This window comes from Ctenocephalides felis, unplaced genomic scaffold, assembly GCF_003426905.1.
Source record: "Ctenocephalides felis isolate EL2017-DRISC unplaced genomic scaffold, ASM342690v1 CF-g0.4_SCAFFOLD_03571, whole genome shotgun sequence".
Taxonomy (NCBI): Eukaryota; Metazoa; Arthropoda; class Insecta; order Siphonaptera; family Pulicidae; genus Ctenocephalides; species Ctenocephalides felis.
Window position 1 is genome coordinate 50,977,777 of NW_020539725.1, and position 21,252 is coordinate 50,999,028.

Genomic DNA, 21,252 nt, shown 5'->3' on the forward strand with positions numbered 1-21,252 from the left:
AAAAACGAAAATGAAAATTTCTATATATATATATCTTTGCTTTTCAAAGGTTTCTGAGAAAATGATGTACATATGTGTGTGTGTGTTCAGATTCCAGTTTTCGTAGACGATTTTGTGAACACGGCTCAACCGATTTGAATTATTCAAAATACATTCGATTAGTAAATTCGAGTAAAGGAAGCTCCAATCGTTTCGAAGATACGAGGCCAATTTTTTCAAAATTCTCAAAAATGTAATTTTTACTAAGTTTAAGAATAAATTTAAGAATTGCGCTTCGGGAACTTCCTGGAATTTGCCTTAAGGCACGATGCCATGTCACTATAGTTAATATTGATATCAGAAGAATAATTTAAAGAAGAGAATTTAAAACGACGAATAAATTTGGTAGAATGTGATTTTTCAGTTTTTGCTTTGGGCACGATGCCATGCACCAGTTAATGTTAATATCAGAAGAAAAAATATAAAATTTCAAACGACGAATAAATTTGTCAGTGTAGTAACAATGTCGATAAAACATCACATTTGAAAGAGCATTTTATATTAATTTTTTGCGAAAAATGAAAAATACTTAAGTATTAAAACATTTATTCAATTCTAATACAAACTAATTTTCGCGTTCACGGGTCAACCGATTTTGGATAATTAAAAAAAACATTCGATTCGTATTAACGGGAAGACGTGCTGATCAGTTTTTAGTAAATGCGAGTCCAATTGTTTTGAAGATTTTTTCAAAAACTAAAAAATGTAAAATAAAAATAAAATTTTTAATTGCGCTACGGGAAGTTCTAGTACTTTGCTTTGAGGCACAATGCCATGCACTACTAGTTAATATTAATATCAGAAGAAAAATATAAAATTTCAAACGACGAATAAATTTGTCAATGTAGTAACAATGTCGATAAAACATCACATTTGAAAGTGCATTTTATATTAATTTTTTGCGAAAAATGAATATTATACAAATATTAAAACATGACTAAATTTTATTACAAATTAATTATGTTTAGTATGTTTTTATATATAACATGTCTATAAGGCTTAATGCAAATAATTATTTTCGTTCCCTCGATAGTGTTTAGTGTTCTCGTCGGCCGACAGCCGACAGGTTGATTAAGCAGCCATTGATTTTTTAGCTACAAATGGTTACAAACATGACTACATCTAGAGGTGTGGTTATATTGTATTATAATAGTTAATAAATCACCAACACAACGTTAATATGCTTAGTACTGCTAAAAAAGTGACGTGAGAATCAGATATGACCATATCTGAACTGAATAACTAATAATTCCAGTTCTCGTAAGAATGTTTTTTTCGATGACAGAACCATCAGTTTATTGTATAGTGAGGTTATGCGATAGTCACATAGAAAATTCGGAATAAATCCGCACAATGCCCAGTTGGGCACAAAGGATGCATCGAAGGGCTGTTGTTTTGGGCATTGTAATGACTGCTTGTGGTCACCCTTGGAACGGGCCTTACCCCCACAGGCTTGATAAAGTTAAATTCGGAGTCGCTCTGTCAGAGGTTTTCAAGAATGGCATTCCCGCCCCTCTGTTGGTGCTCATATTGAAATTGAATAAAGAGGCACCGACGAGAAAGGATGTCTTCAGGGCTCCGGGGCACCAGGCTTCGATGAAGAAATTAGTACATTTTATGTCAACGGGGAGGATTACTAATGTCGATAACTATTCTGTGTATACAATTGCAAGTGTTTTAAAGAAGTTTTTAAGAAAGATTCCTGGAGGCGTTTTTGGAACTAAGGGGGAGGCTAGGATGTTCGAGATCATCAAAATGCAAGATGAGGATGAACAATGTGAAGCAGTACATAAGTGAGTAATAATTTGACACATGTATATTTTAAATATAAAACTCGTATCTACAACTATGCAATAAAATTTAAACTATTTTTAGCTTAAAATTATCTTGCAAGAAGCAGACTTGTGAATATCCAATATTGAATATAAACAATTGTTGCATCCCATAATGATTTTTAAATTTGAATTTAATATAAATTTTATACATCTTAGACAGGCAGAAGTGCCTGGTATGACAGATCGTACAAATTATCTATACAAAGTATATATATATTTTATATATATTCTACATACAATAAGGTCATTGCAACATTTATAGAATAGAACTTTATTAAAATTCAATAGTTACAATTTAAGCCATTTACAATACATATATACAGTGGACCCTCGGTAATCCGGCCCCTACCTAGTCCGGCACCCCTTGTAAACCGACATTGATGAATATTTGCATGCTTCTTAAATTGCATACATATGTAGTTGATTCATAGTTTTTGATTACTTTAGTATGTATGTATGTATGTACATTTGTTTGTACAAAATTATTTCCTAACGTAAAGTTATTGCATATTTCTTGTAAAAAATGTAAGCTCTCTATTGTGTTTTTTAACTTCCCGTAGGGTAAGTTATTGTAATGGGCCGAAAATAGTAATTGAAAATTTTTACATTTCTCGACGTTTTGAAGGTTTTTGAACATTTTGGCATACCTCAGAAAAAGTGGATGTGTGTGTGTGTGTACGTATGTATGTATGTGTGTATGTATGTATGGATACAAATTTCCAGTCACGTTTTAGGGCGCACGGATCAACCGATTTGAATGGTTCAAAAAACATTCAATTCCTATTGATAGGGAAAAGAGCTGATTAGTTTTTGGCAAAGGCAGGTCCAGCCGTTTTGGAGATACGGAGCCAGATATGTAAAAAATGGCAGTTTTTGAGAGAACTAAGCGTCCGATTTAAATGGTTCAAAGAACTTTCTGCTTGTCTTAACAAAATAATTGATTTTGAAAAAAAAAATTGTATCATTTTTTTTTTTGTATTTCGAAAATAATTCAGATTTCATTTTTAATTCTGACTAAAGTTCTAATATACTAATTTCTAATATTCTAAAATATATAATTTCAAATTTGCAATTCAGTTTATATAATTCTCATAAATATTACACAATGCTACAGTATTCATTTATAATAATCTATTTGAAAACATTCAGTATTCCTCGAACATTTCGTTACGGTACGGGAAGTTCCAGCAATTTGCCTTAAGGCACGATGCCATACACCACACTAGTTTACTTTTTATATAGTGCAAATGTGTGATATTCTATTGGGATTAGGGATAATTCTGTTCAATTTTCTGAATTTTTGTGCATATCTGATCAGGAATCTTACAGCTTATGATTGGAATTGTTAATATTTTTATTGAAAATATATCTTAAACTATTTCTAGTATTTTATATTATTTTTAGAGTCATGAATAGAATTTAAATTTCTTCATTTTGATTTCACTTATTTGGAATTGCTTAATCTGGGATCAAAATTTGCTCATAGTGTTGATATTTTAAAACAAAGTCACTAATGCATGATACCAAGAAAGCTGATTAATAAATAATAACCCATTCATTACTTTCTTATCTTTCTTAATAATATATGTGCAATGATATTTATTTGTTATTTGATCCAGGTTAATAGTGATTCATCATACATACAGAATATATTTGCCTTGTAGTAGTTCATATAATAATAAAATTAAAGTCTATCATTTTTTTAACGCTCGTCTTACTTAAACAAGGTCTCAAGTTATTTGAACTCGTAGAAGAAGCTGTATAAAAGCATATCCTAATCTATATAATATAATTTATTTTGCATTTTAAAATTGCTCTCAATTTGAGTAACAACCTCTTTATTTCTATTATTCACATGGATGATCATACATATGTATATTCTTGTCAAATTTCAATGTTTTGTTCAGTATTTTATGGTACAGAATATAAAAAATAATATGATATAATGCATTTTATATTGTTGTTAAGAAGAAAGAACTTTTCTGAGGAAACACACTTTTACTTTATGAATATATATTCTCTATTTGGGTGAATTTTTGAAACATATTTATAATTTTTTTTTTCTTTCTTTACAGCCTCCTGGCTTCTCTACCTTCACATACTCAACGTTTGTTGGTTCTTCTACTTGGCACCTTCCGGGTGATTGCAACAAATGCAGAACGGGCTGATACCGGAATGAGCAGTGAGGCTTTGGGGGTGTCTGTAGCACCCAGTTTCTTTCATACTTGTGTTGCAGATGGAAAAACTGCCAGAATGCAAGATGTAGATAAATATAAGGTAGGGAATTTATTATGTTTTTTAGTTATTTAACTAAAAAGTTGTATATTTGAACAATTGATCTCAATTATTTGACGATACTATTATGGTTATAAATATTTCATTAGTGTGTACTCTATACAATCAATCTCAATTATCAGATGATGCTATCGTGGCTTCTATCTTCTATTCTTGACAATATTTTGAATAAGTATTTGTAATACATTGCAAATTAGTAAATGGTAGCCATTTAAATTTAATGGAATTTGATTAATTAGCATCAATTACAAAGATATTTTAGTTTCATCATTCCTGATGGAATAGAACTGGACAATTTACAAGTCAAAAAAGTGGAAAGAAAAACAGTTTATTATTTTGTATTAAAACATATAAATAATTTTTAGAAATTTGCACATAAAGCCTGATAAAAAAAAATCAGCGTAAATATATTTTAGCAAAACACACAAATTTATTTTAACTATTTCTGCAAACAATATTTTACTTTTGGCAATATTGAAAATTGTTATGTCGTCAGGATATCATTCTGGAAGGAATAGTAGAATCTAGAATCTAGAATTTTTAAATCTAATTTTCCAATTTTTTGATGGGGTGACATCTACTCATGATCAAGTTTTTTTTAATAATCTGGTCATAAACACTGGTTTGATGACTAATCACCTTTTTTGCATAAACTTCTTTTCAATTCAAATCCTCTTTTAATGATAAAGTTTTTCAAATAAAAAATAAAATTTGTTTGCAGCTTCATTTAATTATAATTGCTATTTATAAAACATTTCAAAGTATTAAAATTAATTTAATAAGGAAAGCTGCAAAAGATTGTGTTCTTTATGGGAACTTCATCAAAAGTACATATATATAGAATCATAAAAATTTGGGTCACACTGCTTCTGTTGCATTATGATTGTATATATCGAATTTATTTGATAAAAAAATTCTTCAGATTGAATTATTGATAGTACAATCCCCTAATCAAAGCAGTCGAATGACTTCATCAATGTTTTCTTCTAAAACTATGCTTGTAATGAGATTAGAACTTTTAATGAGGCATAACAATATTCATAATTAGCATACACAATTCTTTCTTAATAAATAGTTAAGATTAGTATTTGAACGCTGTACATTTTGGCTTTTGCCCATATGCTTACCAATTTTTAAGGAGGACGTTTGGGTGAGTTATCTATGTAGACTTGTTCATGTTTAGATTTCTTAAAAGTGACATAGTTCTATTATTCGAGCATTCTTCTAATGAATGAAGGCGTTTGTATATATAATACATTATTATGCTTGTTAATTAATAATTTCATGCATATCATAATATCAGCAACATTAGTAATTTTGACTATAAAATGGTTCCTACCACCTCGATTATTTATCTTCTCAATAGGAAATCAATTTTGCATGCCATTTCTTCTAAGCTTATCGTTAGTTAAACACGTATGCTTGGTTTGATATAATTTAAATGATATATTTAAATGCACTTTGCATATAAAAATAATTTTCATTATATATAATATATATATATATATATATATATAACCATCTTTGGAAATACGAACACACTGCGATATTTTTTGCACTATTTATTAAATAATATTTAATGTACAAACGTTTCAAGACATTTGTGTCATCAGTGTAATATATATACAGATATTTATACTGATGAGATAAAACCATAGTCATCAAATTATGAGTTGATAAATATTAAGATTGAATTTTGAATACACAACCAAGCATCATAAATAATTCAATATTATATTGAATTTAAGAGTATATATATTAAAACGCATTAACTAATCAAACCGATTTTTTTTCTAATTAAACTGTTTAATTACCATATAAAATCTTACTCATCTAATGTACTGGATATTATATCTACCATTTCATAGTATCTACTATAAAGTATTATTCATTAGTTCTGTATCAATTAAAATATTTCATACAACAGTAGCCAAATGCGGTACACTTGAATTATAAACACCATTCCAATTGTATGCAATAGTTAATGAATTACAATTCAGTTAGTAAAGCAAATAATTAAAATTCATTGCAATATTTTGAATTTGAAATACAAATATTACAGTAATATAGATTAGAATGGATTCAATGTTGTAATGCGATAATTGTAAATAATGCATTGTATAATTTTATTATCACATTACACTTGAAAGCTTATGTTCACGCCTCATAAATTATAATTCATTTTGCAATTAGGCTTGTGCATGAAATAGTAAAATTTTCTTTATTTAATAAATACAACAAAATATTGCTTAAGTAATTAGCGAGATTACCATTGACAATATTACCACAACTCAGTATATTTTTTTCGGAATTTAGAAATTAAATTTATACTTTGTTTGATGATTGCTATCATCTTTTTGTGCCCATCGGTGTGGAACTCAGCGTATTGCAAAAGGGAATGCCAATTTTAGTTTGATTCGAATTTATCACATTAAAATTTATAAGAAAAACAGCTTGTTAGCGACAGAAAATAGTCTCTTAAAACTAGCTTTTTTTTTAACTTTTTTTTAAAGAATTTTTTTTGTGAATATTCTAATCTGTTACAACTCAAACTTGAAAATAAACCAAAATCGCTAAAATATTTTGATATAATTTATAGATTGATTTCGTATGACACATGTTCAAATTTATTTTATAGAAGTTGATTTAAAGTCATTTAATATATTTTTATTTGCCAACAATATGTCTTCAGTTATATCTTTAGGATCTGCGATGGGTTATTCAAAATCTAGTACAAGGGCGAGCAACCTTTTTAACCCACGGGCCAATTTATATTTTAAAATTTTATGTATACATATACTAGCTGACCCGGCAAACGTTCGGCCACAAGAAATATTTCTAGAATATTATTACTATAAAAAATAACTAATTCTCAATGTATAAATATGTGGAATATAAATGAAAGGGGCAGCTAGCACAAATTACATTCATAATTTACCCACTTCAACGCTAAAATACTAACATTCATTTTTGAATTATGTTATGCTATGCTTAGCGAATCGAGTGAAATTTCAGTTTTCTCTGTTTTTTCTACTTTTTGAATAGAATTGAACCTTTTTATAAACTTAAAAATCTGACAAAATTAGCCTTTATTAACCGTATTTGATAAAATATCTAGAAAAATAATCTGTAGTTGAGAAATGCTTGGCGGGTCGTGCGTTGCTCAACCTTATCTAGTACCTTATTTTGAGATCTAATACTTGACCCTTCTGGCCTTCTGTTATTTAGAGCCAATTCAACTATTTATGAGTTTTATATGAACATATCAGTGCTTAGAGGTTGTTTTAGACTAAGCATACATGAATGAAGAAAATACCATAAGTTGTATGCAAAATATTATTTTTTAAAGTGAATATCATGATCCATTTTTTTATTTGTAGCTTAAACCAAATATTATTATTACCTCATTTTAACTTACAATTATCATGTCATTAATTTCATTTGTCATTGTTTCAGATGGCGACTCGTGTTATGAAACTTCTGATAGAACATTTCACAGCTGGTGCATTATTTGAACGAGAGATGTATTTATATTACGCTCGTGTTACCGGAAGAGTTCTGCGCGTTGGAGATGAATGGATCTGCAGCTTCCGTGATCCGCCACCACCGAAAAGTGCAACTGCACAACAACTTTATGCTCGTGAGTAATTAAAAATAACCTTTTGTATTTATTAAACTGCTGAGATAAATATTCACGGTTGATATGGCTCCATAAATTTGTCGCGAATGAAGGAGTTGTTAATGCTGATCTGTAATTTATATAGAATTATAGGAGATACGTTCCTAAGTCACAAAGTAAAAGAAGTATATATGTAAAAAAATCAATTTAATTGAACTGCAGTTCATGATAACCGAAACATAATTTCTTAGGGACTAAATCGCGTTTTGGGTCAGAAAACGTATTATATTGGTTAAAAACTATCACTAGATGATTCAACGTGCAGGAATCGGCATATTGTACCGTATTATGCGGAAATAAGGCATGATTGTCTTACTCGTTTTTTATAGTATTTGGATATTTTGATTAATTATGTTAAAACCATAATAAATTTAAGCAATGATTTGAAGAGCTATGTAATTAATTTTCTCTTGCTTTTGGCAGTTTTTGCATTAGCAATTGGCCTTTAAAAGCAAAATTTCGTTTCATAGAAGTATCAATGTTCGTAATGATGTGGCAAAGTTTATTTGCCATTGTTAAACCATGACTAATATTTTTAAAGTTATTAGTGGCGTTTCCAATGCTAATTGATGCCTCTTCTTCTTCATATTAATGTTGGTTATTACTATTATTTAACATTTTCCCCACGTGGGTTTCAGTCAAATATTCATCTTGCAATTTGAGCAATTCCTGAAATTAACTTCATTCCATCTATTTACTAGTTGTTCGTTTAATGTGTTAGATTATTTACAAAGGGTATTTTACTGAATACTTATTTGAATTTTATTGTTATTAACTTCCCGTAGGATAAGTTATAGTAATCGCAAAAAAATCGAAAATGAAACTTTTTATATATCTTTACGTTTCAAAGGTTTCTGAATATTTTGGCATACCTTAGAGAAAATGGGTGTATGTGTGTGTGTGTGTGTTTGTGTTTGTGTTTGTGTACGGATACAAATTTTTGTCGACGATTTCGGGAACACCGATTAACCGATTTGAATAATTCAGAAAACATTCTATTCGTAGTGATAAGGAGACGTGCTGATTAGTTTTTAGCGAAGGCAGGTCTAGCCGTTCCGAAGATATGGGGCAAAAAGTGCCAAAAACGGTTAATCAGTTTTTAAGAGAACGGAGCGTCCGATTTTAATAATTCAAAAAAACATTTTACTCGTATTAATAAGATGAAGAACTGATTAAATTTTTGGGAAGGCAGGTCCAGCGGTTATGGACTCTCAATAAAAATAAATTTAAAAAAATGGCGGTCAAAAATGTTTATCGGACATTTGTACATCAAATTATTAGATATTTTATAGAGATTTTAATAATGTTGTACACATTTTGTGTAAATTTCTTTTGGGTTTCGTACCAAGATTTTTAATTACGGTACGGGAAGTTCCAGCAATTTACCTGAAGACACGATGCCATGCACCACTAGTTTTATCATGTGTATGCTTATTAGATCTGCGAATAAACAAACTTTTAGTCAGTAATAATCAAATTCGATCTCATTTTTAATCCTCGAATGGTGAAAACGCAAAAGAAGGAAACACAGCATAAGGAACCTCTTATGCATTTGTAACGCGTATTTTATTTTGATTATAAGTTACCTTTGGATTCACTTTGGATTCATTGGTGTAAAAAAGCATCATCTGGGATTTACACATGTCCTTTCTGATGGTAATGGTGTAACGATTTTATTTTCAGGGCAATTGTCATTAGAAGCTGAACAAACTTGGCTTCAATGTGAATGTGCACGGTGGGGCAGAAAATATAACCTTGGAGGTAAGAGAAAATTCATATTTATTATTTGGCAATTAATTTTACTGCGTCCGTATTATCTCTAAATTACATGAAGTATTCATGTTTTTATACTAATTTTTCTTTTAAAGATACCATTCATTCATTTTTATTATATGTTTATAAGGTTATCTTGATATGGCTTATATCTAGTAATTGTACAAATATCTGACTTGAATCAATGCAATAAATTCAATTAAATAGAAAGTCATTTTTTCAATTACATACGTAGCTGCTGCCTTGTTCATGAGTAATGCGATTGTTTAATTTCTTTTTCCTGTTTTCATTTAACAATCTATGAGTCACATAGTATGATTCCATTGTTCGATTTTAAATACATTAGTAATAAAAATTAACGCAATTAAAATTTCATTTTTATTTTTTTTATATTTTTTGTAGGCGTGACATCACAAGAAGAATCTCAATCGACACCTGCTTTGACTTCCGATATATCTGGAAGTGGAGGAGGTGGTGGTTCATCTTCTGGAGGAGGCGCATCTGCTTCTTTGGATATGATACCAGAACATTCGCTTTTGGAATCGTGTGCTCGGCTTTCTGTGTCCTTGGAGGGTCCTGCGGGGCTCTACGGCGGCGGGACCGCTTCTTCCTCGGCCCAAACCGGAGCTAACGTTTCAAGTTGTTCTAGCAGCCGCTCCAGCAGGTTAGTAAAAATATTAAGAAAAGAAAATTTTTATAACTTGCAAATTAAAATTTGAACAAATTATGAGAAATAGTTTCAAAGAGGTATTTTGAAAATTTTCGTTTTTTTTTTGAGTTTCAGAGCAAATGATTAGTTCAACCCTTTCTATGAATGATTTTTTATAAAAATTAGAGATTGCTTTATTATATTCCGCTTACTTTTTGTTTATGTATTTTACTAACACGACGTTGAGTTGTGTAAAAGGCGCTAAGTTAATTAGTTTCAAATTGAAAATTTGAACAGTCTATCGCAATATTATTATTCTTTTATTGGTAGGCTACATATTCACAGGCATATGTTTAAGTAAACACAACTAATTTAAACATTATACTTTTATCTTTCATAACAGTGCATTCCGAATGTTAGATCTAGTGACACGTTGCGTATTTAATTGACGTTAGTAGTTGTGTATAAAGTGGCTAAATGTGTTAATTTTTATTTAGAGCACTTATCGACTCTTGGAATACCGTTTTTTTTAGTTTGAAGAGTAAAGAATTCATAAAAATATATAGAACTGCCTAAAGGTTTTTGTTTGCTCGTCATATTAAATTCTGTGAACTTTATTAATTTGTTAACGTAATTGAATTGTGATGTCGTCGATGTAAGTTTAAAAAGAAAAATAAGTTGCACAAATATTACAGATTTTTTCAACGATACTATTAGTTTTTTGCATATATTTTATATTTATTTATAATTTAATTTTGCATACTGTATTGTCTTTCTTTAATGGGGGTAATCTAGTGTAGACGCATGAATTTTAGGTAATCGCAAAAAAGGCAATAAATTTTTGTACTATTATTTTTTTATAATTTATTTATTCTCTTTATAAATCTTTATAAGAGTACAGAAAAAAATTAACCAAAATATTAAAAGAAACAAATTGAAACAAAAAAAAGTTAATAATTAAAAGTTAAAAATTAGCCGTGGTTAAAGTGAGGGGCTCAAAAGTTGGCACGTGACTGTGTACACGATTGCAACTCTCTTAGTAATTTGAAATGAACAAAAAAGAATAATAATTCCTATTAATCTATAATGATGTTGCTATGGTATATACTAGAATTGAGTTGAAATTTTTTGTTTTGGCAGTATTGATCAGTTTATCACCACTTTTTTGAGTTTCTCGATCTAAAAATAGTAAAAATTGAAATTTGAGGATGAGGCTAGTACATACTAGAGAGAAGTCTATAAAGAAGATTCTTTGACAATTTCAAGTGAATCGGTTCAGTAGAACTCGAGAAATTGTGTACATCGTATGGAAAAGGACAGTTCAGAGAGAAACGCGTTCAAAGTTTTTAAAGAAGAAGATTTTAAAAAATCTGCTCGTATATATATAGTTAAGCTTCATAAAAAAAATTAAAAAAAAAAACGCTTTTTTTGAATTTCTACACTAGAACACCCCCTTAAGGAAGGTTTTATTTAACATACAAAGGTTACTTATGAGCATCAAGCTTTTACAATTTCATATAGTTACTAGATTCCTCCACATTTCTATACAAGATTATTATATGTAGTTATTTTTCATACTGTTTTTTATTTTGAAGAATAAAGAATGCATGAAAATATATAAAACTGTTTAAAGGCTTTTGTTTGATTGTCATATTAAATCCTATGAATTTTTCAGTATTTCTATGAAGGATTTAGGGAGCATTTTTTAATGTAATAATTTTATACTTGAAATTCCGTCGATAAATCTAATTATGAAATTACTCAATATTTATTTTTAATAAAAACATTTAATTATTATTATCTATTATTAAAGTTAATTGATTTTTTGCTATTTTACAGGTCTAGTTCACACCACATGACGCTGGAAGAGTTGCGTGCAGTAAATCGTTACGCGGAGAGTACGAAAAGTCTCACGTACCTGCCTCAGGTAGGTCTTTGTGATTCTCCTGAAACTACACCTAGGCTTGCACACGTCATATGAACCTAAAAAATTAACTTCTCTAAACGTTATATATTTAACAAAACCTACACTCTATCCAAATCATCATCCAAATTTTGCATATGCCGTTTTATATAGAATCAACACTTTTAAATAATAATCAGCTATGTGTGGAAATGAGTGTGTGTGATTATATAGTCAAAATAATTTTGTTATTACATATGTATTTTTGTAATCGCTTTTACTCGTTTGTTTGTTTATACGAGCATGTATTTATATTTTATATATTTATGTATTTGAGTATGCAATTATTTTATCTTAAATATATTAAATATCTTTTTTAATTTTTATTATTAGTACGTGAAATCTTTTTATACTGCATTGACCAAACTATTTCAACCATGGTTTAATATAGAATCTGTTCACTGATAATTTTTATATTGTGTAGGTAATTAACGTTAAATTAGGTTTTCATAGTCTTTGCCCATAACTTAGCACAAACATGTATATAAATAAGTACAAGTTGAACTAGCGGAAGAATAAAAATATTCCCAGAAAAAAAATTTCATACTTATTAAACCTCATACCGGTCAATTATACATAAAACTTAATCTTTACATAAATGCATTTTCTATTTTATATATTAGAATCAGTATTTACTTGCTAATTTCTTGCATGATTTTTCAATTATTGTCCGAATCATTTTATTCGAGTTGACGGTAGTTTGACATGAAGATAAAAAATGATTTAAATACTGCACCCATAAAAATATGAATATAAACTCATTTTTAATTGAGCGTTTTGCCATTTCATTTAGCCTCATGCTTATGCTCAAATTTTGTTTAGATTGAATGATAGGTCGTTTTATTCGAACATGATAAAACTAAAGACGAAGCTATTGTCGGTATCAATAATCATAATCTAGATATTCAAACAACTAATGATATTCCATGTAAACACTATATATACTTTAAATATTGGATATTGTATAGTACACATTTTTCATCATTAGTTGGCTTGTTTTTACGATACGATTAGCCTTTTCTTTTCAATACTCTTTCTATTTAATTTTTAGAAATTTTTAGAGAGACCTTACTTGCCAATATTTTGTAAAATGAAAATATTATCTTGGAGCGTGCCTTCAACATTTAGAATGAAGTTTGTTATGATGAACGAAATAATGTTAAAGTTGAGGTATAATTACTGAAAACTATACATTTTTCTGAATGCTATAAAGATTGTTGTGATTTGCAGATATATATTTAAAATAATTTATATTTAAAATAATTTTTATTTAAAATATTATATACGCATAAAAAGTGATTAAAAACTAAGGCATAGGCAAAAATAATGCACAAGTTATTGTAAAATAAAATTAATACCTAATGTGAAAATATTTTGCATAAATATATTAAGTATTATATTTATGCTTATTAGCTTAGTTTTATCATCTGTAAGTAATACTTGTAAATTATGTCACAAATTATTTCAAAGAACATGACAGTATTTTGATTTTCCAAATATTCGAAAAAGACTGATATAGACTCTAATTGCTGCATTTAATTTGTTGCTCCATTTCCTGTGTGATGTGTGATGTATGTTCAAATATTGATGAATTATAGCATACTACCTATTATAATGTTTGGTTGTTTTTGGAAATTGGTGTTTGATCCATACAAAATTATTGATTTCTGTCTAAATATCTATTAAGTCGTTCCAAATATAAACGATTATTAGGTAATAAATATAACAAGTATTAAAACTTACTAAATACTTAATTAACAATATCATACCAACAATATTCTTATTATTGGCGGCTTTAGTAGTTCTCAATTTTTTTACCAAGATAGAATTGAAGGGAATTAGATTTATTAGAAAATCAGTATTCTATGGACAATATAGTTTTTCAATTTATATGATTTACATATATGTATATATTATAAAAATATTGAGAACATTTATTTGTTCGTTAAAAAACTTATAGAAGGTCACTATTTGTTATATTCTGTTATAAGGGCTCAAAAGTTACAGATTTTAGGGCATAAGGCATATGAAATATAAGTAATAATTTTATAAAAAAACAGTATTCATATAGGTTTAAATATAAGAATGTTCTTATCAAATACATTCCAATAATAAATTTATGAATAATATAAATCCTATGCGAAATATTCATAAAACGCTTGAGAGATATTTAGTAATATGTAAAAAAGTAAATTTGTTACTTAATGTACTTATAATTCTACAATTTAATTGTATTCTTTTAACATTGCGCGAATATCCCTCCAATTTCTAAGTAAATTTTTAAATTGATGAAATTATAAGTTTATTGTTAAAAATTATACTTATAGTATTTATTGTAAGATACATTTTGTTTTTCACATAATACGATTGTTCGGTCTTTAGAATTTACGATTAACTTTTTATTCCGTTAAAAATTTTATTTTTTTTATTTTTTTAATAAATAGTTTATAGTTATTGCTAGTGTTATAATATATTATATCGATGTTAAAACCTGAAGACAAAAAAATCGTATTGTATGCAAAAACAATACTCATGTTGAGATGCAGGCGAACATTTTATATAATTTTGAAGCATTTATATTAGATATTAATTTTCAAAATAGATTTTAAAATGACTTCAATCCTTAAATGAATTTATAATAAAATGATCGCCTCTCTACTGCCACTTTTGATCTGATATAACATGTTTATTTATTTTTTGTCAGGATTTTCTTAATTTATATTAACATTTTTGCACTATCTGATTCTGAAATACTATTAAAACTTGCATGTAAGCATGTTGTGTTTCATTTCATTTTATTTCGTTGTCGTGTCGATTATTTTACTAAATATCTACATTCATCTTTATTATTAATCTCAATACTTAAGAGATTTTTAAGAAATTATATAATGATGGATGTAGCTATTCATGTTTGAATATAATTGCTGTTTTCATAAATATAGATATTGCAAAAAATCTTTGGGTTTGTGCGAGCATCAACTGGTGCATTTGCAAAAATATACATTATATACATCATATTTCCTTATATAAAGGAAATAAACAATACAAGAAAATTTTGTTATATTTTTGCACTGTGAAAGTTTTGGTTTTTGTACAGTCTGTTATTTACAATTTCTATTATTACTATACTTTTTGGTTACGGTTTCTGCTTTATATATCAATGAGTGTGATTATTTATTTAATTCTTTATATTTAGTATTTTTATAATGTATCTCGTCCGATTCATTATACTTTTCTGTACGGCGAATTCATAAACTTTTGTTTTTAAGTCTATCTATATCTGGTGGCAAATGATACTTAATTTGTTTCTTTATCATTTTGTAAATGAAGTTCCTGAATTATTTAGCAAATGCATAACTTTATTTAAATTACAGGTCCTGTGTTTATTGTAATTACAAATTACTCTTTATTTTTCAATTAAAAAGTTAGTTCATACAGCAATTTTGGAAGTTTTGTTAGCCACCAATTGTTGAAGATATAAAATACCAAATCATCTTTTGAAAAGAAGATAAGCAAGATTCTACTAAGGACGATTTAAAAATTGTTTGTATTTAGAAAAATAATGTAAGTTTATTATTATTATTCTAATATAATTTATATTATTTTCTTTGGTATGTTGGTGAACTTAAATTTTAATTCGTAGATTTTTCTTATATTAATTTATTATAGTTGTTAATGAGCTTTGTTGAATCCGTTTTGAATTTCTGTGATGGTTGTTATTTAGCACTTTTTAAGTATAGAATGTTTATTAAATTCATAACTAATTTTGGCATGTTAACTTGCACATGAACTATTCACACTTTTTACTATAGACAATGTAAGAAGGATTTACATACAAGCTTTAATACTCATTTTTTGCTCACAATTACTAACTTATTAAAATGCAATAATCAATCAATTCAATTCGAAATCGAAATTTTTAGAAAATAGATTCAGTAAAATAAAGACAATTATTTTGTACAATATATTTATATCAAATTGAATTATCTTGCTTGAGTTATTTTTTTTATTATCACTATTATTTTTATAGATAAGCATATGATAAAGACAATTATCAATATTCGTATACATTATTTGACATTGAATTTTATAAGACATATAAGACATTGTTAAATCATATTAATTTCGAGTTGTTAATATATAACTTGCTTTCCAACATGTACCCAAACGATTCTTTGGTAGCTCAATTATTTATTTATTATCCCTGTATGTATCCATACTAAAATTATTATTTTTATTCTTTTCCTAGGTACATGAACGCCAGACTGCCAGGATGCGTACCCGCTCTGAGTGGTTTTTGGAATCCAGAGGCGGATCCTTGGAATTAGGAGCAGTGAAGAACACAGGCAGGCCCCCTTTAAATCTCACTACGTCCCCGGTGGCATCTCACACTAGCAGTAATAACGGTAACGAAAATAATGAATCATTTAACAGCGATGATCAGCACGAATCATCGACCAGAAAAATGTCATTGTCGACACAAGATGCCGTTGATAGTACCCGGAAACGTCATTGCACGAAAAACAACCATGTCATGTCCGTCGCAGAAGACAAGCACGATCGCATGCTGCACATTGTCATTAGAATATTGGAATGTTTGTTCTGAGATTGTCCTCAAATTACTTAAAGCGACCAGAGTAATGGCGAATTGTAATTAAATTATTTTTATCATCCGACGTAAGGGTCCATTAATCAAGTGAGCGAGTTTTTAAGGATTTTTGGACCCACCCTCCCCCTTGGTGATACATGGTGATATTCAAAATTATGTCCCCTTCCGCCGCCAAACATCAAGTGTATTTTTTTAGTTATGTGATAAAACTGTAAAATTCTTGAATATTCCTTGAAAATGTTTGATTTTTTTTAAATCAGTTAAAAAATAAATACACGTGATATCTTACCCAAGTTTCGTGATTTTTTGTCAACCTTACGTGATTGATAGATTTTTTAAGGATTTCTGTCTCTATCCTTTTCCTTCGTGACACCTAGAGATATTTATAACTCCACCTCCCCCTCCAAACCACCTATATCAGGTGTATTTTTTACCTTGATTTTTTTTAAACTTTTTCAAATTTTTTTTGAAAAATTTTGGGATTTTTTTTTTGAAAAATTCTTACTTGACCCCTCTCTACCATGTGATACTTTGTTATTGTTTGTTTTTTACATTTCTTTAACTTATTATAGTTTTTTTTACAGTATCTCATTTTTTATTAAATCTTATTAGGCGTTAAAAATGTATGAAAAAATGACTCAACTTGCAGAGGCGAGCGCAAAGTGGCTTATTCGAAAAATCTTATATTGCGAAATCGTTTTAAACGGGTTCTACTGTATTTATCTCTTCGAATGGCGAAAGTTGTATGTTCACGATGGGGTGCGCGTACTAAAATCTTTTTTTTTCAAATCTTGTATTGAAGTTTCGTTTTCCTAAATCACAAATCGAAGTTATTATTTATGAAATGTAATTTCGTTGCGATGGAAAAAAAATTCAAATAAAATTACGGTGAACATTATATCTGGTTGCTTTAAAATGTTCAATAAATCATTTATAGTTTGCATGCAAAAATATTGTTTTATAATTATTATATTTGCCTAATTTATTAAATTCCGGAATTTTATAATTTAGCAAAGAATTATTATTAAAAGCATATGTTTATTATTCTTATTCTTTAAGTCTTTAAAGAACTAAGAGAAATTGATTTTGCTTGGAATTCATCTCTAAATATAATCGGTGCATAAGAAGAATTTATTCTCTACTTAGAACTTGGTTCTAAATAGATAACTTCATATTAAATTACTATGTTATCTATAAATAATATTTAAATTTTTATATCACAATGTTGAAAATAATGCATCTTAATAATATTTAAATGTACGTACTATTATGTCAATATTCATATTTCCCTATATTGAAAACTTTTGGAGGTTTTCTTAAATTTTCGTAAATGTTTTTAACAATTATAGCTTTCGTGGGTGATATTCAACGTTTTGTGATAATCAAGACTGAGACATTGAAACCACCGATATATATATATATTATTACTAGAGTAGCATGGCTTGTTTAAGTTTTTGCCTTGGCAATTTTCATTAAGATTTTACTAACATTATTATAAACGAATCTAAAAATTTTACATTTATTTTACACTTATAGTCGGAAATCGATATTATTGATATGTACAATATTTTTATAAGTTTCAAGATGTAAAGTATTTAGTCAAATTGCAAACAAGTTTTAGACGATATAATTTCATCACAGCCTGTGGAAAATTGAGCTACTTTTAAAATTTAACGTATACAACTTAAGTGAGTTCTACACAACTTAATATTTAGTTAATAATGCCAGTGACTTATATACAGTTAATCATTATTAATTTAGGTAATTTATAAAATAATATATTAGGTGGAAGTTAATTTATTGAATTTGCCATAAAAATGGTTGGTTTTTGACTCGATTTTAACGAATGATTTATTTTTAATGAGATAATACGTGATTCTATCGGAATTCTAATGTTGATTTTCATTGCACCTAAAAAAATTTGATTTCTTCTTAAAAATCATTTCTTCGTTAAGAGACGTGTTTATAAAACAAGACATTTTACGTGGCAGCAATTCATTTATGCGTAAGTCAATTTAGAATAAAAATTTGATAAAAGAAAATATAATATATTTTACATTCTATAAGTTTTAAGCAAAATTATTAATATTTATTATAAAAATTAAATAACCAGCTCATTTTATTATATATTTTATTATAAAATATGTTTCATATTAACTAGCAGAAGTTTGTATTGCAATTGCATGTTGCTGATTGACCCATGAATATTGTTTAAACACAGTATAGATTGATGTCGTAATTTAAGCATTTTGTTTTTTAACGTGCTTTTGTTATCTGCACCACATATGAATTTATTAATAAACATTTTCATCCTTTACTAATTTATATTGTTTATTATTTGTATTATACCCAGTAAATACTGAGCGGCGGTAGCAATTGCTGTGAATGATTAGACTAATTCATGTAATTAAAATAAGCAATCAAGTTTTATACAATTTAATGTTTTTAACAATTTTTGTGATTTTTATAAACTATTATAAATGATTTTTAAATCTTTGCTTTAATTAGTCCTCATGAATAAATTTTAATTTTACTATGTAATGAATAAGGAAATAATCAATAACATTTTAAAATTGTGATTTGAGTACGAAAATTTCATACAATGTGAAATCGAATTTTGTTACATAAATATCGTTTCGAATACTTCGGATTACTTTCATAAAATTGATCGAAGAACTGCTGGTGCAGTAGTTTCAATTTTGACTTTGCAGTAGTAGCTTCTGAAATGAATTTGTAGAAACGCGATTTTTTCACACATTGATTTTAAATTTTCTATTCCTTCGGTAATAGAGAGGTATTAATAATAAAACAGTTTTATTTATGATAACATTTGTTTGGGTAACTAGTGGTGGTGGCGTTGCTCTCAGCAAGTGCCGAATCAGTTCAACAGAGGCAACATCGCACCACTTCCATTCGCCGCTCCGGAGGAAGCAGTTCCCGGCACGCTATGCGCCAAGGCAGTTCGCGCCGGAACAAGGAAAACGGTGGAGCAAATCCTGTCCGGACTGGGAGTTTCAGGAGTAAAGAGCATAGGGTGAGTAGTAGATAGTTAAAATATTTAGGTCACATACAGGTAACCCCGTACAACACGGTAGTTACGTTCCAGAATCCGAATCCGTATTATAAGGAACAAAGAGTTAAGTTATAAGGAAGAAAGTTATAAGGAACTGGTACAAAAAAGGGGTTACGTTCCAAGAATTCCAAAAACCTGCTACATATCATGATTTTATAATAAATATTGTTACATTTATTCATTTTTTCAGAAGTAATATACATTACCTGAATTATATGATTTTTTTTGTCATAATAAACAAATAAGTGCTATCCAACATGATCTTTTTTTGCAAGATATCCTCATCTTCTGAGTAGTTTTCTATACTACCTCCAGATCCGTGCATTATTTTTTGCAAAAAAAATATATTTGCTATTAGGGATCGTTCAAGTATTACGTAAGCAGATTTATTACAATTATTTACCCCCCCCCCCATCCCCCTTGTCAGCAAAAGTAAGCAAAGCTCTTACCCCCTACCCCCATGCTTACGTAAACATTTTGCAATTAATGTAAAAAAAATAAAAATACTACCTATGACGTAATCATCATCCAGACTCCCCTGCCCCCCATGTCAACCCAAAATAAGCAAATCAACGAAGGTGACGATTAGCCAAACCGTTTCTTGGTAAATTTTTTTTATTATCATTTGTGTCTTTTATTAACATTGTGTTAACAATATGTCGTTATAAACAATGTTCAGTAATTTTAATGGTTTATTAAATAAGGAAAAAAGGTCAAAATGTCACCCAGTGATGATCCTATTCGATGTTGGTTATGTCATGGCTTTTTACTAAATTTTTGGCCATGATGTTTGGGTGGTTCTGTATTCTATCCTTGTATCTCAGACTGATTTTTTCAATTTTTTCCTTAACTGTGACCGAATCTGTATGAACCAACTAATTTAGGACATACTTGGGTGCGTTTATAATTTCTTTAAAAATCATGTTTTGAAATCTTTGAATTGTGGCTATGTTGGATTTGCGCGCCGTTCCCCAAAGCTGTATTACGTACGTCCAAATTGGTTTTTACTGTAGTACAGACTTACAGCTGGGTATCTCGATTTCCGAGCTTCTTACCTAATTTAAGCTTGAATGACTGGACTATACCTGGAAGTTAATGCAGCTTGCCTTAAGGCAAAATGCTACTTTCAGCACTTAGTTCAATTTTGATGTTAAATATATATCTAACATGTTGTTTTTCTCTTATTCCAGGAATTTGCTTCGTCTGGACAGCCACTATCGCGATCCAATAGCTTGAAATCTGATGAAAATACTAGAAAGGCCCACATTCAATTTCCTGAACCTGCAGTGTGTAACAGTCATCGAGTCAGCTGGGCTGAACCTATGGACACTGAGGAT

The 21,252-nt window shown here is 28.7% G+C and overlaps 1 protein-coding gene across 2 annotated transcripts; it reads left to right on the forward strand.

Moving 5' to 3' along the window:
- The first annotated feature begins 1,392 nt into the window (after positions 1 to 1,392).
- LOC113385278 lies at positions 1,393 to 19,931 on the forward strand. 2 transcript variants are annotated; one of them, XM_026623121.1, is made up of 8 exons: positions 1,393 to 1,832; positions 3,950 to 4,151; positions 7,626 to 7,809; positions 9,532 to 9,609; positions 10,024 to 10,285; positions 12,110 to 12,197; positions 16,483 to 16,639; positions 19,689 to 19,931. In XM_026623121.1, exons 1-8 carry the CDS (start codon positions 1,393 to 1,395, stop codon positions 19,889 to 19,891), a joined length of 1,614 nt encoding a protein of 537 aa, XP_026478906.1. In that variant the 3' UTR covers positions 19,892 to 19,931. The 2 variants fall into 2 exon arrangements, with proteins under 2 accessions (XP_026478906.1, XP_026478907.1); XM_026623122.1 differs by lacking the exons at positions 16,483 to 16,639; positions 19,689 to 19,931 and adding an exon at positions 15,608 to 15,667.
- Positions 19,932 to 21,252: the final 1,321 nt, after the last annotated feature.

Coding starts and splice junctions, on each gene's coding strand:
- LOC113385278 (XM_026623121.1), top strand. CDS start 1,393: ATGCCCAGTTGGGCACAAAGGATGCATCGAAGGGCTGTTGTTTTGGGC. Junction 7,810..9,531: donor TGCACAACAACTTTATGCTC/GTGAGTAATTAA, acceptor TTTTATTTTCAG/GGCAATTGTCATTAGAAGCT. Junction 9,610..10,023: donor CAGAAAATATAACCTTGGAG/GTAAGAGAAAAT, acceptor TATTTTTTGTAG/GCGTGACATCACAAGAAGAA.